Here is a 14,543-nt window from a genome sequence, read left to right as displayed (position 1 = left end):
GGAAGGGCATGGGTAACGCAAAATAACTTCTTTTGAATTACGAAATGGAAGATTCTTTTTTCTTACAGATCCATTCTCTGCCCTCCAAGCAGAGTTGCCAAGTAAAAGTAGTCAGCTGCACTCATCTACTACCCAGTTCCACCCACAGATGACTGGATAGATTCAGAACCAGAAATCTCACATGTTTATGCTTTAGAGTTACATCAAAGTTAAACAAACTGATGTTTCCTTTAGAAATATACAAGGAATGTTCTTCATCCCCCCGTGGTCCTGTGTGAGCTGGCTCTGGAAACCTTCACAACAGAGAATGTGCTTGGTTATGTCCTTACACCAAACTTTTGATTCTCTCCATATTCCACTGATCCAGGCAGTGTCTGACTATGAAGCCAGTACTTCTCCCCCAGCAGACTGACCACAGAACCCCTACACATGTGCTCTGTCAAGATCACATAACCCCAAACCCCATAAAGTAATCCCTGCATTGGAAAACATCCAACAAAGTACCCCCATGTTAGTGGTTTCTATTGTATTTTCAATTGCAGAACTGTATTTTATCACAGTGCAACAAAACTTGCTCTGCTCAACACTAAAACCCTGGCACTAACAAGAATATTATTGACATCTCAGACATTCTAATTTTGTCTGTTTAATTTCCCTGAAATATCCTTTCAGGTCACCTATTTAATATGGTAGACCCTCTTCCCCCTCTGTAGTGTGAAATGCCCAATATTTTTGTGGCTTTCTTTCAGTATTCTCAATAACTATGTAATCAGTGTGATCAAAAGATACCATTCTATATCTGTAAGGGTGATTTAAAACAACTGTACAAGACACCCACTGCCTTTGACAATCACTCTGGACAGTTTTCAGGAAAAACATATGAACAGGTACAGCACCTTTAATTTATTAAGGTAGCGCCTGGTGTGAACAACCAAGAGATCTTCATCAGTCGCTTCCCGTGCCTGCACAATCAAGTCATCTGCAATTAGTTTTTCTTCTGCAACAGGAGAGAAATAAAAATTGGCATTGTACAGCACTGCTTAGCTCCCCATGTCCCCCCTCCAAACACTCTGCTCTGATCTCGGTGTGGTAACTTCCTCTGTCATATTTACTGCTGGAATGACTTTAGGTTGCTCATAGTTTGAAAATTTTCCAAATACACACCCTGTGTCACGGGTAAGCTGTTCAGGTAGTGTGTATTTGAGAAATATTGATTTGAGAAGTCTTCAGAGTGTGCTAAGATCATGGGAAGTTCTTCTCTGAACTGAAAGGACAGACAGGCAGCAACAGAGGATGAACATACACAGGAATTACACCACTCCTCACAGTTTAGGGCTTGGTGTACTGGGGAAATTTTGGTGCTTGCACCATCAAATAGCCACCATTATTTTAACGTGCTTTAAGAAATCCCACACTTTATACTAGGATTTAATCCCCTAAATCACAGAAGAATAAAGTAATAAATCAAAATTCAAAACAAAGTGATGGCTTGGATGTTCACAGAAGCAAATAAGCTTAATTAGGATATTTCTATTAGCCCCTACCTCAGTCTAATTTCAATGAAAAACAAAGAGCAGCTACTAATTCTTATCCTTAGAGACTGAAAGATTATTTTAAGACTTAGTTTTATTAAGAGCAAGTTCCTCCAAGAATTCAGGATGAGCGCACATGATCACTACAAACAACTACAAGGAATCCCAGCAATCTTCCCAGGGAAATTTTGATATTTAATTGCTGCACAGTTGTAGCCTCCTAAGCCTGTATCTCTTCATTAATTTTATACTTGGAGGAGAAAGAAAACAACTCTGACAAGTGAGAGATTTTGCTCTGAAGTGTTATACAAGAACAGCACCTGCGACATTTGTTTTGGCCAGCTCCTGTTTCTCCTGACTGAGGCTTGAGGAACAATTCATTCATGCAGTGGTGTCACACAGAGCCAAACTGCTGCCAGCTTCCTCCTCCAGGAGGAAGGGACTCTGCAAAGATGCTCGCTGCTGATCTGCTCAGTGGTAAGGCACAGGGGAGGGTCAGCTGTTGCCAGGAATTGCTACACAGCCACAGCAAACCAAGTGCTCTGGGGCATCCTGGGGCTTCTTCCTCCTTTCAAAGGACAGTGAAACAATTGGGAAAACTGATTTTCTGTGAAAGCTTGAGACACTTGAGAATAGACGTGTCACAGAAAAGGAGCTGGAGGAAAAGGCTTTACACAGAAGAAACAGAAAGGCAAAAGTTCTGATCAATTAAGAAAAGTGTTGTGGAACACAGCACTAAATTATTTAAGGTTGGTAGAGGAAAAAGCCAAAACTCAGCTACTAAGTTATTAGTGTTAAAATTATTTGACCTCAGTTAAAAGAATAAAAGTCAGCCTGCAGTGGGAAGGGCAATCCTGAACTGCAAAGGATCATCAGCTGAAGGAGTCATAAGGCCCACATAAAAAGAGGTCTGGCTTTGGGACAAACAACAGCCTTTGTCCTGGAAAGAGAAAAAGCCTTTTTTTTTTTTTTACCCTCAATGAGCAAGTTCTTGCTTTAAATAAAGAGATTACAAGATTTCACAAGCCCTGATCCTGCCCCTGGATCTTACATTTCTATCTCCTTAATGCATTTCTACCTGTATCCTACAAATGGTTTAAACAGCAATAATTAGAAGCATCATAAAAAGCTCTGCCTGTACCAGAAGGACCTCAAAGCTCTTTCTAAACATTATCAGAGCAATAGGATGAGGCTGCTGAAGAAAGGACTAAAGTGCTACAGCAGCACTTCTCCCTCAGCCTGAGGAGCTCTGTGTGCAGTCCAGCTTGAGTAAGTTACATCATCATTAACACCTGGTGTTTCACCAGCCACAGGAATGCCCCAGCTCCTGCTACACCAGGTGTAAAGGCAGGAAGCACAAGGCTATAGGAAGCCACACACTGCAATTCAGGTCTCTGAAAAGCCCAATACAAGTCTGTACTAACCACATAATTTTCTTTAGATTTTGTGCAAATGTTGGTTTAAGAGACACCTTCTGTTATGTTTTTACCTTTCAAAAAATTGATGACTTTCCCCCATTTCCCTGCATCAAAGGGGTGCAGCTTCTCAAGTCCCATGAAGGTGATGTTGTAGTCTGGGGAATACACAATGGGCCAGCATCCCAATGGGGGATCCTCATACAGCTCCGTCCTGTGAGGCCTTGGCAAGCAAACACACACCAGTCACCACTTCAAAACTCATCTACCAGTTTGACACTGAAGGCTCAAGTTACAAATTAGCCCTGATACCGACTTTGTAATTCAAAATATGGTAATTCCAACAGAAAAATGGCAACATTTGGTTCTCTCCCCTCGTCTTTCCAAATGTGTCAATCAACACCTCTACCTTCAAAGGTGCACCCAGACTAGACTACTATTTTAATTTCTGTATCAAAACACAAACCATGATGCTTCTAACAATAGAAGCTTGGAAAGATTTCTATGCTCTTTTCCTAGAAAGCAACAAACTACTTTGTGACCACCTGAGCAAACTAATAGGCCTTAGGTTTTTACTTGCAGAGGACAGAACCAGATGCCACACCTGTAACCTTTAACCAATATTTTCCTTGCCTACCCCTCCAAATAATTTTATTTTCCCAATACCAGGAAACACAGCAAAGCCAGGTCACAGCCCTCCTTCACAAGCCATTCGCCAATCCACCAGTATTTATTAAATGCTCTGTGTTTACAAAACAAACACCAATTGTCTGTGGACACCAGTGTGCACACGTGGGTCAGGAGGACAAACCAAGGCTGAGATGGGATTCTGCGTTCACACTTAGCCTATTCCACCACCTGCTGGTTGCCTTCTGTGCCCCAAACTCTCGTCACTGGAGAGAACAGATGCCGAGGCCTCTCCTGCTCCCCGAAATGCCAAGTATGGAAAAGGCTTTGCCACATACTGTGCAAGACACAAGCGTCTTTTTGTCAGGTGAACAATACAAACAGAAACACCCTTATTTCCAGCCTGAACACGTTCAGAAACACCCTTTGAAAACCCTGTTAGAAGCAAGCCAAAGGAAACACGAGGACAATGGAGGTTTCTCCCCAGGACCCGCAGCCCGGCGCCTACACACCGCCCACACTGCGAGCCAGGGCTCCCCGAGCCTTCCCGCGGCCCTCCCCGCGATGCAAGGCGGCCTCTGGGGAAGGTGCTGGGACAGCGGGGCCCGGAGCCTCGGCCGGAAAACAGCAGCACTGCTCCGGAGCCCGGGGTGCTCGCGGCGGGACTCCCCGCTCCCAGGAACACCGCGTCCCCAGGGGCTCCCAGGGGCTCCCCGCTCCCAGGAACACCGCGTCCCCAGGGGCTCCCAGGGGCTCCCCGCTCCCAGGAACACCGCGTCCCCAGGGGCTCCCAGGGGCTCCCCGCTCCCATGGACTCCCCGCTCCCAGGAACACCGCGTTCCCAGGGGCTCCCCGCTCCCAGGGGCTCCCCGCTCCCATGGACTCCCCGCTCCCAGGGACACCGCGTTCCCAGGGGCTCCCAGGGGCTCCTCCCGCCGGGGCGGGGCCGGGCCGGGCCCGCGGGGGCTCCGGGCGCCGCCGCAGCCCCAGCCCGGCCCTGCGGCTCGGTGGCCCCGAGGCCGGGCAGTGCAGGCCGGGCCGTCCCGCCCGGGCCGTCCCGCCGCTGTCCCCGGGCCCCGCGGCCGCCCCTGCCCGTACTCACATCCCCGCCTCCGCCGGGCCGCGCAGGGAAGGGGCGGCCCCGGCCCCGCCCGGCCCGGGGCGGGCCCACGCCAGCCCCGGCTCGTACATGGGAGCGGCGGCTCTGCGCCGCGGGCCGCGGCGTGCACCTCCGGCGGCGCCGCTGAAGGGAAGTGCAGGACGAGCCGCTGGGCTGACCTGGGAAACGCAACGGCCTCGAGGCGATCCCGCACTAACGGTGTCTTTGGGTAGGAAAATACCATCCTCTCTGTAAAATAGAATTGACAGCTCGTACCGGTAGGTGCTAGTAGGTCTACAGCACGGTGAAGAAAGCAAAGGTGAAACAGTGATCCTACCTAACAGCAGCGGAACTGTTGTAAATGCAGGCGAACCCAATGGGAAGAAATGGCGATGTCTGACTCAATTGAGAAGGCTGAATAATTTCTTTATTATAACTATGGCTAAAATACATTAATACGCTATATAAAAGGACGGTGCTAAAACTACATACTTCTTTCTGTAACTCTAACTCTATATAAAAGGACGGTGCTAAAACTACATACTCCTTTCTGTAACTCTAACTCTAAACACAACTCGTGATCCTGAGAGTCCAGACACAAGTGGATTGCATTGCATTGCATTGCATTGGCTATCAGGCTCAAACGATCCTCACCAGAATCCAATCAAGTACTCACTCCAGGTAAACAATTCTCCAAACACATTCCACATAGGAAAAACAAGGAGCAGAAATAGAAATTGTTTTCTCTTTCATTTCTCTCTGTGTACCTCTATGAAAAATCCTGACAGGGAGAGAAATGTGCTTGCCACACAGAACTGTTAATGATTTTGACAGGTCAGGATTCACCCCAGGGACAACACCACTGAATTCAGGCGCACAAGAAAAGAGTTTGACGTCAAAACCCCATTTCTAAGCATAGTTAACTAATCCTGCCTGAATATATATAACAAGCATTTTTACACAGTTGTATAGCTAAATCAATAATATGATGAAAAATAGTCCATCAATAGGAGCAGTATCTATGAATCCCAGGATGAATGCCCAGAAGCACTCTTTTCACTGGAGGAGTAATACTGCTTTATAAGAGTCCCTGATAAATGTCTTTTTTTTTTTTTTCAAATATATTGGCTTTGGCTTGGCATTCAGTTTTGATGGATGCCTGGGCTTCACCTTGGTATTTATTTAGCAGCAGGAGACCATAACACCACAAAAACATTCTATCGCTTTGACATTATCTTTTAATTAACATTTATTTTGTTCTGGTCCTTTGTGTGCTCACTCAGTATTCCTCCAGCACATTTACCTTTTCTTCCTTGTTCCTAACTACTTGGGACTTAATTAGAGTTTGAGTATTTAGTTAACAAGCTACAAACATAGATTGTTAATGTTTTAAGATCTTCACGGGACTTAATTTCCACTATGTTCTTATTTTATTTTCATTTATACTCTTACTTAAATTAAAAATCCACTGATGGACTAGTTTCCATGTTTCTTGGATGTCTTAAATTGTTTTGGAGCACTTCCAGGGATGGGGACTCCACCACTCCCCTGGGCAGCCCAGTGCTTGATGACTCTTTCCATGAGGAAATTCTTCCTAATATCCATTCTGGACTTTCCCCTGCACAGCCTGAGGCCGTTCCCTCTCCTCCTGTCCCTGTTCCCTGGAGCAGAGCCCGACCCCCCGGCTATCCCCTCCTGTCAGGAGCTGTGCAGAGACACAAGGTTCCCCCTGAGCCTCCTTTTCTCCAGGCTGAGCCCCTTCCCAGCTCCCTCAGCCTCTCCGGGTGCCTCAAAACCCTTCCACAGCTCCATTCCCTTCTCTGGACACACTCCAGCCCCTTGAGGTCTTTCTTGTCCTAAGGGCCCACTGCAAGAAGTGGTGAAGGTCTGGGATGGTTAAATCACTTGAACATGATGAATGTTGAAACAGGATAAGGGATTTTCCCTATCAAGAAACAGTGAAATGATGGGCTAAAGTCAGTGCTAGCAAATTCATGCCACAAAGAAAGTTGGGACTCTGGATCACTGACAAAACCTCTGGGTTAAATCCTACAGATGAAGCAATGTGATGCCAAATTGAGAGCTGATGCAAACTCACAGTATTACTTCCCTGAAAATTCCCACTTAGTGCCTGGAGCTGAAACCCTGCAGGAGTTGGGATAACCCTGGTGGATCTGATCAGGCCTGACATGTGCAGCTCTCCTCCGCTGCACGGAGGCAGCTGAGCTACTTCCAAAGGAGCTCTCTCTCTCTTGTCACGACAGCCTGTCCTCCGTAGAGTGTGAATCAGCTCCCTTGGGTTCGGCTGTGAGACGCTAATTATACATCATTAAAGGGCAAGGCACCTTCGAGACTGACATAAAAGCCGTGTCACTAATAGTTTGCTTTCAAACCTCTTTGAGTTGAGGCTTTTGAAACAGGTAACATCAAGACATTTGTTGATAAAATCAGGAATGAAACACTTGTAAAGAAACATATAGAAAAGAGATTGTTAAAATTTACACTGAGGCTTGATTTTCCTATAAAAAATTTTGAATAGTAACTCATTACATGAATTTCTACAGTAATATAATTGGTGTTTTTCAAACAGGAAATAATATTTTGAGAGACCATGCTACTTTAATCTCTTTGATCCTGGGGCCTTTGATCTGCCATGGTGTGACATGCCTGAGATCAGGCATTTTCTTCGGTGATGTGTTGAAAATGTGAAATTACTGATTCCTGTAATCCAGCAGAGCAGAAAAAGGTCTGTGCTTTTTATAGCTCAGAAACTGATACAGCTTTCTTCCCTTTCTCAGAGCCACTGGAAATGTAAGGCCTGAATATTCCTTAAAGATAAGATTATTTTCCTTACAGTGTTGTCTTCACTCTGATTAGCCTAAGGCCGTCTCCCTGTCTGAATTACACCTAACTGAAATCCTCACTCCTTAACAATTTGGTATGAGCCACAAATCGCTGCTCAGTGCCTTCAGTGCTGTGCAATTTTCAAGATGAGAGATGTGGGCTATTGCAACAGAATTCAGATGATACAAAACCCAGCAAGGGTTTCTCCAAAATAGTCTTTAAATGTCCGTTTCAGATTCACTGGAGGGACTCAGTTCAGTGCCTTGAGCTGATGGCCAGTAGAGGAAGCCATGAGACTTGATTTACTTTCATACTCTGTAAACATCTGCTCTTTTTGACATATCTAACCTGTTCTGATCTTTAAGTGCTTTGATAATCTGAATGGTATTTAGTCTGTTTATAATATGCAAGTGGTGAAGTGCAACACACATTTCTGCCCCACCTTTTCCAAGTATATTCAAAAGAAACACATAACTCAGCTGATGGGAAAAGTGTAATAAACACTGAGAAAATGGTTAAAAGTATCCTTAGACTACCAGGAAAACAATAAATCTCAGATTTCAGGACATTTTTGTTTCTGATGGCCTCCTGCACCTTTCCCATTTACCATTGCTTCACAGGTATTGGACTTGATGGAAGTAGGGCTGGGGAGGGAAAAGCAGTTTTATGTTCTAAAGATATCACAGAACCCCAGACTGGTTTGGGTTGGAAGGGACCTTAAAGGTCACCTCATTCCAACCCCCTGCTGACTGGGATGTCAGTCACTAGATCAGCTTGCTCAGGGCCTCAGGCAGCCTGATATTGACCACTTATAACCAGGAGCAGGGACTTTCTGCTACCAGCAGCACGATCATCACTTGCAATGACTTGGAACACCTTTGCTGCCCCAAGAGAGGTCCAAGGCTCAAGAAATGAGGCGTGGCCCGTGGGGAGAACCAACATGACACAAAACATACTCAGCATGTTTCTAAATCCATTACTGTTTTTCACTATTTTCTTGTTTCTGTGCTAGTTTTAGATTCATAAATTGCACTCTAACAATGCCTCCAGAGATGTCCTGGCAGAATTTCAGTCTCGGTGTTCACCTGAGCACAGCTGAGAAAGCAATGTGCACCAGTACTAAAGAACCTGGAGTTATTCCAAGCTTTGGAGTTTCCTAAGCTCAGAACTATTTAGAAACTCCTTCAAAGGCCTTCGGCTAAAATTTCTCACTGGTGCCATGAGGTGTTCACAAGTTTAGATAGGGATGTCTTGTGATAACCAGATAGGACTTTTTACTTAACTATGACGACACAATTCAGGCACAAATTATCAGATAACTGGCTTTATTTATTGACTTTATTACTATTAATCCAGATGTAGATGTAATGGTCACAGAAATTAGAGGGAAGAGACAGGATTCTGCCACAGTGTTTGCTCTGCTTTGTGCCCAGAACACTCTTCAGGAAGCCAGGGATCTGTGAAGCAAAGGCAAAACCCAGCAGCAAGAATAGGAAGTGCCAAGGAGCCCACAGCTCTGAGTAGCTACAGCAGGACTCTGGGGTGTTCTGGTGTGGGGCCAGAGGAGCTGTCAGAAACCACCCACAATCTGGTTGTGACACGTACTGCTGCATCACACTCCCACATGTGATTTGTGTTTATTTTCCTGAGAACAAGATAACATTTCATAGTTGTATTGCAATAAAAATTCCTACTGGTGAAGAACCATGAGATATGCATATATTTATATATAAAATAGTAGAGGTGGTATCAGGAAATACTTGCTTTTCAGGAAGCTTGACAGCTAGGGATCCTTCATAAATTTCAGATAGAGCTGATCCCTTCTGTTTTCCTCACCATCTTCCATATGACTAATAAATGCAATCAAAACAAAAGAAAAACATGTTTTTCAAGCATCTCAGAAAAACTCCTCTTAATGTGTAAGGAGCCACTCATTTGTTGTTTTTATTCCACAGGCAGATATTTTGACAAAGAGGTTCTGATCACGGAGCAGTACAAAACCTCTCTCATTTCTAAGGCTTGTAGGCTGCTCGTCAGCTGAAGGATGCCAATGACCAGCAATTACCATCCTTCTCATTTAGGAACCCTGATTACACCTTCTAACACCTTCTTGTGTTAGTGCTGCATTAAAGTTAGTTTATATCATCTTGATTCAGGGTGTGAGGTGATTTAAAGCAGCAGCAGGGAGCAGAGACTTTTATTGCTTCTCTCAGTACCTAAAAAGTCACCAAAATAACAGGTGCAAGCAATTCATCTCCCTGCCTGCTCACCTGCTGAGTGTTCCAGACTTCCATTTTTGCTTCCGCAGTCTTCCATTCTAATCAGTAAAATTCAGGAGAGTATTTGTTGCTCTCTCCAGTTTAATTATTATTTTTTTCTTATGAAGAGATTAATGTCAAAGTGAGTTAAATTCTGCCTGGTCTTTCCTACTGCTCCAGTTAGAATTATTCACCTCTATAAAATCCACGCTGCAATGCCACAGCCTGCTCCGTGGGTTTAAGGGGAGGTTGTTTGATTCAGTCTCCCCTGATGGGTTAGGGAAATAGGAGCAGCTCCATGGAGCTTAATTCCTACCTGGTTTTAAACCACAACAATGATACATTCAGGGAAAGGGTAATTCTTAACAAAAAGAAAAATATTTAAAGTAAAAATAGAGGGGGTGGCTGAAATATAAAAAGTATGGACTGGAAATTATGAAAGCAAATTCAGATGCTTTACATTTCAAAAGATGCAAAGTGCCTTTTGTATGACAGTGTCTGTCATACAATATACCTGGTTGGTTTTTATTTTTATAGTAACAGAGAGGCAAAGCCAGTGGCAAATTAAATGCCTTGCAGTCATTAACTGAAGGAGTTTATGGGCGTTTATTGTCTGTGGGTAAAAGCCATTAATTTCTCTAGGACATGAGAGCACTGTAGCAACTCTGCATAAGCACTCCCAGACAACACCTGTACCTGTCAGTGTAGATGGAAATCAGAGTTTCTGCAGTTCAGTGAGGAAGGAAACTGCTTTTCTTGCTTTCTGAGCCACTGTTTGACCATGAATTTCTTCATGGAGGTCACAACCGAGTTTCAGTTCCTTCAGTGTCAGTGTCTTGTGTCACTGGCTAAATCTGAGGTTCATCTTGACTTATCATTGTTCTTGATGAACACATCCAGTGTTGTGCTTTTTTGTGCTCTTTCTGATGTCTCTTCAAGTGACTGGACAAGTGCTTCGCTGTGATGCCATCGTTGATTTAATTCATGGCATCTAAATGTATCCACTGACAAGGACAGCAGAACAAAACATCATTTCACTCTGAAAAGGACAGTAGAACAGAACACCATATCTTTGGAGAAATAGAGGAAGGTGTAACTGAGTCAAACAGAAGTCAGGCAGAACACAAGCTTAGCTCTGCAAGGCTGACCAAGCGGAAGTATATGCAAAACAATGATAATGTGCTTATTCAAAAGTGGGAGTTGAGGAACAGTCCCCTAAAAGGATGTTGAAGACAGACCCCAAAGAACAACATGAGAACTTTCAATAAGGGGTATGACTATAATATAGATAAAATAAAGTAATACATATACATCAAACAAGCAGGTAGTGCTAATGAATATGTATTCCATGTGTGGGAGCTGAGGTTGTTCAACCTGGAGAAAAGGAGACTCAGAGGTGACCTTATCATTCTACAAGTTCCTGAAAGGTGGTTGTGCTCAGGTGGGGTTGGTCTCTTTCTCCAGGCAGCAACTGACAAAATGAGAGGACAGAGACTCAAGCAGCACCAAGGGAAATATTGGTTGGATGTTAGGACAAGGTTTTTCACAGAAAGAGAATGGCCTGCCCAGGAAGGTGGTGGATGTGTATTAAAAAACTGGATGTGTCACTCGGTGCCATGGTCTAGTTGAGGTGTTTGGGGCATGGGTTGGACTCAATTATCTTGAAGCTCTCTTCCAACCTTGTGATTCTGTGAATTCTGTGTGTGATAAAAACTCTTTACCCAACGCACAGTGTGGAAGGTGCTACCAGCAGGCCTGTTAGCTAAGGAGTGAGAAGAAGTTGAGAAGTAAGAAGAACCTTATAAGGGGCTTTCTCTAAGGCTGTTACTAAAGAGATTAAGAGAAGAGACAAATTGAAGAAAGATAACGAGGGAACTTTGCAGCTAGACAAAGTATTTTTAGAAAGTTAGCTGAAGTCACTGTTACTTTTCACCAATAGTGTTATGTTGACTTATTGTGGCCAATAGTTAGGGCAGAAGTATAAACAATTGGAAAGTGTATAAAAGGTCAACCATCTTCAATAATAAAGAGTTACCATCTGAGGCTGCTTGATGTCTCTGCTATGTGTTGTGACTGCCTCAAAAAGGACAGCTCAGGGCACTCGATTAGAGGTGGAGTCCACTGAGTGACCAGCTCTGCAATAAACAGTGCCTACTTTCTAACACACAGGCTGTGTTGGAAAGGTTCTATCTGCTTGCTTTCAGGGTCACCACAAGGAGAGACCTCTATCATGAGGATTCACCACTGCATCTCAAGAGTCACACTTTGTATTCTGAAGATAAGGGATGTACTAGTAGAAGATTAAATATGTATTGAAAGTTCTAATTGCCCAATGCGTGCATTGCCTTTATTTGCAACACAGTTGATTGTTTGAAGCCAAGTGGAGTCAGTCTGCCAATTTGGAGCAGGCCAGGGGTCAGTCACTGTCCCCTCTCTAAATCCATGTCCCACGAAAATTGTTTGGGTGTTTTTTTAAGGCAGACCTTTGGTTTCTGTGCAACATTAACAACAATCCTGCTGGCACAACCCAACAAGCCCGCAGGTCCTCCACACAGCTGGATGTTGTGAGCACAGAGCTGTTGGGGCAGAAGGAATGCCCTCAAAGCAGCAGGGGGGAAAAGGAGGTGAACTTTAAGGTCCTTCCAATCCAACCATTTGTGATTCTGTAATACTAAATCAGAATTCAAAACAAGTTTACCATCTGTGCCAAATTTCTGGAGATTCAAGCCCTACTGAAGCAGCATCCTTCAGTCTGGAGAAGTGTTCTTTCATCTTCTTTGTGTTTGCAGTGGAGGCTTCCAACATTTGTATACTGACAATCTCCAGCATGTCTGTTCTGTCCAGAAATACAGATATTGCCATTGCTGAAATGCCTCTCTCTAATCATTAAAGTCAGCCCCAGGTCTGCTGTGAGTCTCTGAGGCAGAACTATGGAAGGATAATTTCTCCCAATCTCTGTGTTTTGGTCAAGTGGCACAGATTTCTCTCTGGTTCCTGCACTTGATCACAGTTACCAGAAGGATGCTCACTGGTGGCAGCAGACAGAGTGCTGAGGAAAATGGGACCAGTTACAACTGCACATTCCCTCATGGTTGTGAGCTGATGGAGGGGGCAGCCATATCAGCTCATTGATTCCAGGTGAATGAACTATTTTGAAGATTAAAAATAAAACCATTCAAATGCTTGTGTTGGGTGTTTGTAGAGCATGTACCAAATCAGAAGGAATCACAATTGACTTTTGACAAGTTGGGGGTTGACTCTTCTGTGTGATGCATCCTTGTAGTATAAGCAGCAGCCAAACCATTTTCTTCATAAGAGGCCCCATCCCTTGATAAGTGATCAGACTCTAATTTTAAGTTTAATTCTCTTTGCTGTGGGCAGGTGTTTGGTTTGCATGCTGGCATTACCTAAGCAGGCTGGTTTCTCTCTTTCCAGATGCCAGTTTATGTCACGGGCATCACCAGCACTCAGACTCCGTTCTCCTTCGGCAGTGCTGTGCCGGGGTTAACGTTCCACTGGTCTGTCAGCAAGAGGGACACCCTGGAGGTCAGGACAAGGCACAGTGAGGTAAAGTGTGTGTGTGTGTGCAGTGCATGTGTGTGCAGCTTGGGAAAAGGACACGGCCACTTCAGGGCAGTGCAGGGAATGTTGCTGCCTCCACTGCCTCAAAAGCCAGGATCAGTTGTCAGCACCTTGGTGCCAGTGTCTGCACTTTCCATGAGTCAAACTTGAATCCCTTTCTCCTGTCCAAGGTTGATTTTCAGCTTCCTGCAAACTACAACTTTGTAGTGGATGTTTATGGCAGAGTAAAGGGAAGAACAGGCCTCAAAGTTGTCATGAAAGTTCTTGATGCTGCAGCCAACCAGCTCTACAACATGGCAAGAGAACTGTCAGACGAAATCCAGGTTCAGGTGGGATAATTTTCTACACAGTTGTTCATGTTGAAGTATCTCCTTCAGAACTGGACTGAAGTCTGTATTTGAGATCAGGAATTTGAAATGCAGAATAGTTCCAGCTTTGGTTTATCTTTGAGTCCTTACTCTTGTTTGTATAATATTCCTCATTTGGTGTAGTAGATAGGGACAGGCGAACGGAAGATTTCGGGATGTGACGGAAAGAAAGACCCCTTCCCCCTCTCACCCCGCAACATGTTATCCATTACCCCAAAGAATGTAACCACACCTAACCCAGTAGTTTTCCACTCCTGACTAACCCTAGAGACCCTACCAACCCCTCCTGACGTAGCAGAGTCCCCCAAGACTATTTAAACCCATGAGATAAGATAATAAAGGCTTTCGACCGTCCACCACACTGGTGCCTGCGTGTGTCGTTGGCCCGAGTGGCCCAGGGGAGACTGGGCTGCCGTGCTGTTCCTTGAAACCAGGTCGCCTTGCCTTCCCCTGAAGGCAACATAACTGGTGCCGAAGCCCGGGAATAATTCGCTCGGGTAGCGGGTGTCGCCTGGACAAGAGCAGCGGCCAGACCGGTGAGACCGTGTTCTCGGCAAGGGAGACGTCCCAGGACCCGCGATCATCATGGATGCCATTGCCAGGGTCGTAAGTGAGGTTCATAAGCAATGGGGAATTGAGTGTAAGCTCAAAAACTTTTATCTTGCTATAGCAAGGCTGCTTGAGCTTGGGGCAATTGAACGCCCTGTGGATGTTTTGCATCCGGAGATATGGGAAAAATGCACAGCCGCGCTGGCCGAGGACACGAAATCCTCAGGCAGCGGCAAATGCCTTAAGGCGTGGGGAAAAGTAGAGAAAGC

At 44.8% G+C, this 14,543-nt stretch overlaps 2 protein-coding genes across 10 annotated transcripts in view; one reads left to right on the top strand and one right to left on the bottom strand.

Annotated features, from left to right (window-relative positions):
* HDAC11 (histone deacetylase 11) overlaps positions 1-5,203 on the bottom strand; it is a 22,246-nt gene extending 17,043 nt beyond the window's left edge. The window contains exons 1-4 of one of the 5 annotated variants that reach the window (XM_021544797.4): positions 5,011-5,203; positions 4,677-4,922; positions 3,022-3,170; positions 897-997 (exon numbers count right to left, since the gene is read on the bottom strand). In XM_021544797.4, the coding sequence (XP_021400472.3) occupies positions 897-997; positions 3,022-3,170; positions 4,677-4,922; positions 5,011-5,126 (612 nt within the window). In that variant the 5' untranslated portion in view covers positions 5,127-5,203. Of the gene's footprint in view, positions 1-896; positions 998-1,852; positions 2,101-3,021; positions 4,401-4,676; positions 4,923-5,010 lie in introns of those variants that run through there. The other 4 variants (XM_085590837.1, XM_021544798.4, XM_085590839.1 and 1 more) reach the window with 4 other exon arrangements.
* Positions 4,762-14,543, top strand: part of LOC110478256 (nuclear pore membrane glycoprotein 210-like) — a 27,373-nt gene continuing 17,591 nt past the window's right edge. For 4 of the 5 annotated variants that reach the window (XR_014958217.1, XR_014958215.1, XR_014958216.1 and 1 more), the window contains exons 1-3: positions 4,762-4,902; positions 13,211-13,342; positions 13,528-13,686. Coding sequence is in view for 2 of the 5 variants with exons in the window: in XM_085590840.1 (XP_085446966.1) it covers positions 13,211-13,342; positions 13,528-13,686 (291 nt within the window). In the remaining 3 variants the exon portion in view is untranslated. Of the gene's footprint in view, positions 4,903-12,746; positions 12,914-13,210; positions 13,343-13,527; positions 13,687-14,543 lie in introns of all 5 variants that reach the window. The other variant, XM_085590841.1, reaches the window with a different exon arrangement.

This window comes from Lonchura striata, chromosome 12 (assembly GCF_050655825.1).
Source record: "Lonchura striata isolate lonStrDom1 chromosome 12, ASM5065582v1, whole genome shotgun sequence".
Classification (NCBI taxonomy): domain Eukaryota; kingdom Metazoa; phylum Chordata; class Aves; order Passeriformes; family Estrildidae; genus Lonchura; species Lonchura striata.
This window is presented reverse-complemented; position numbering and strand designations above follow the sequence as displayed.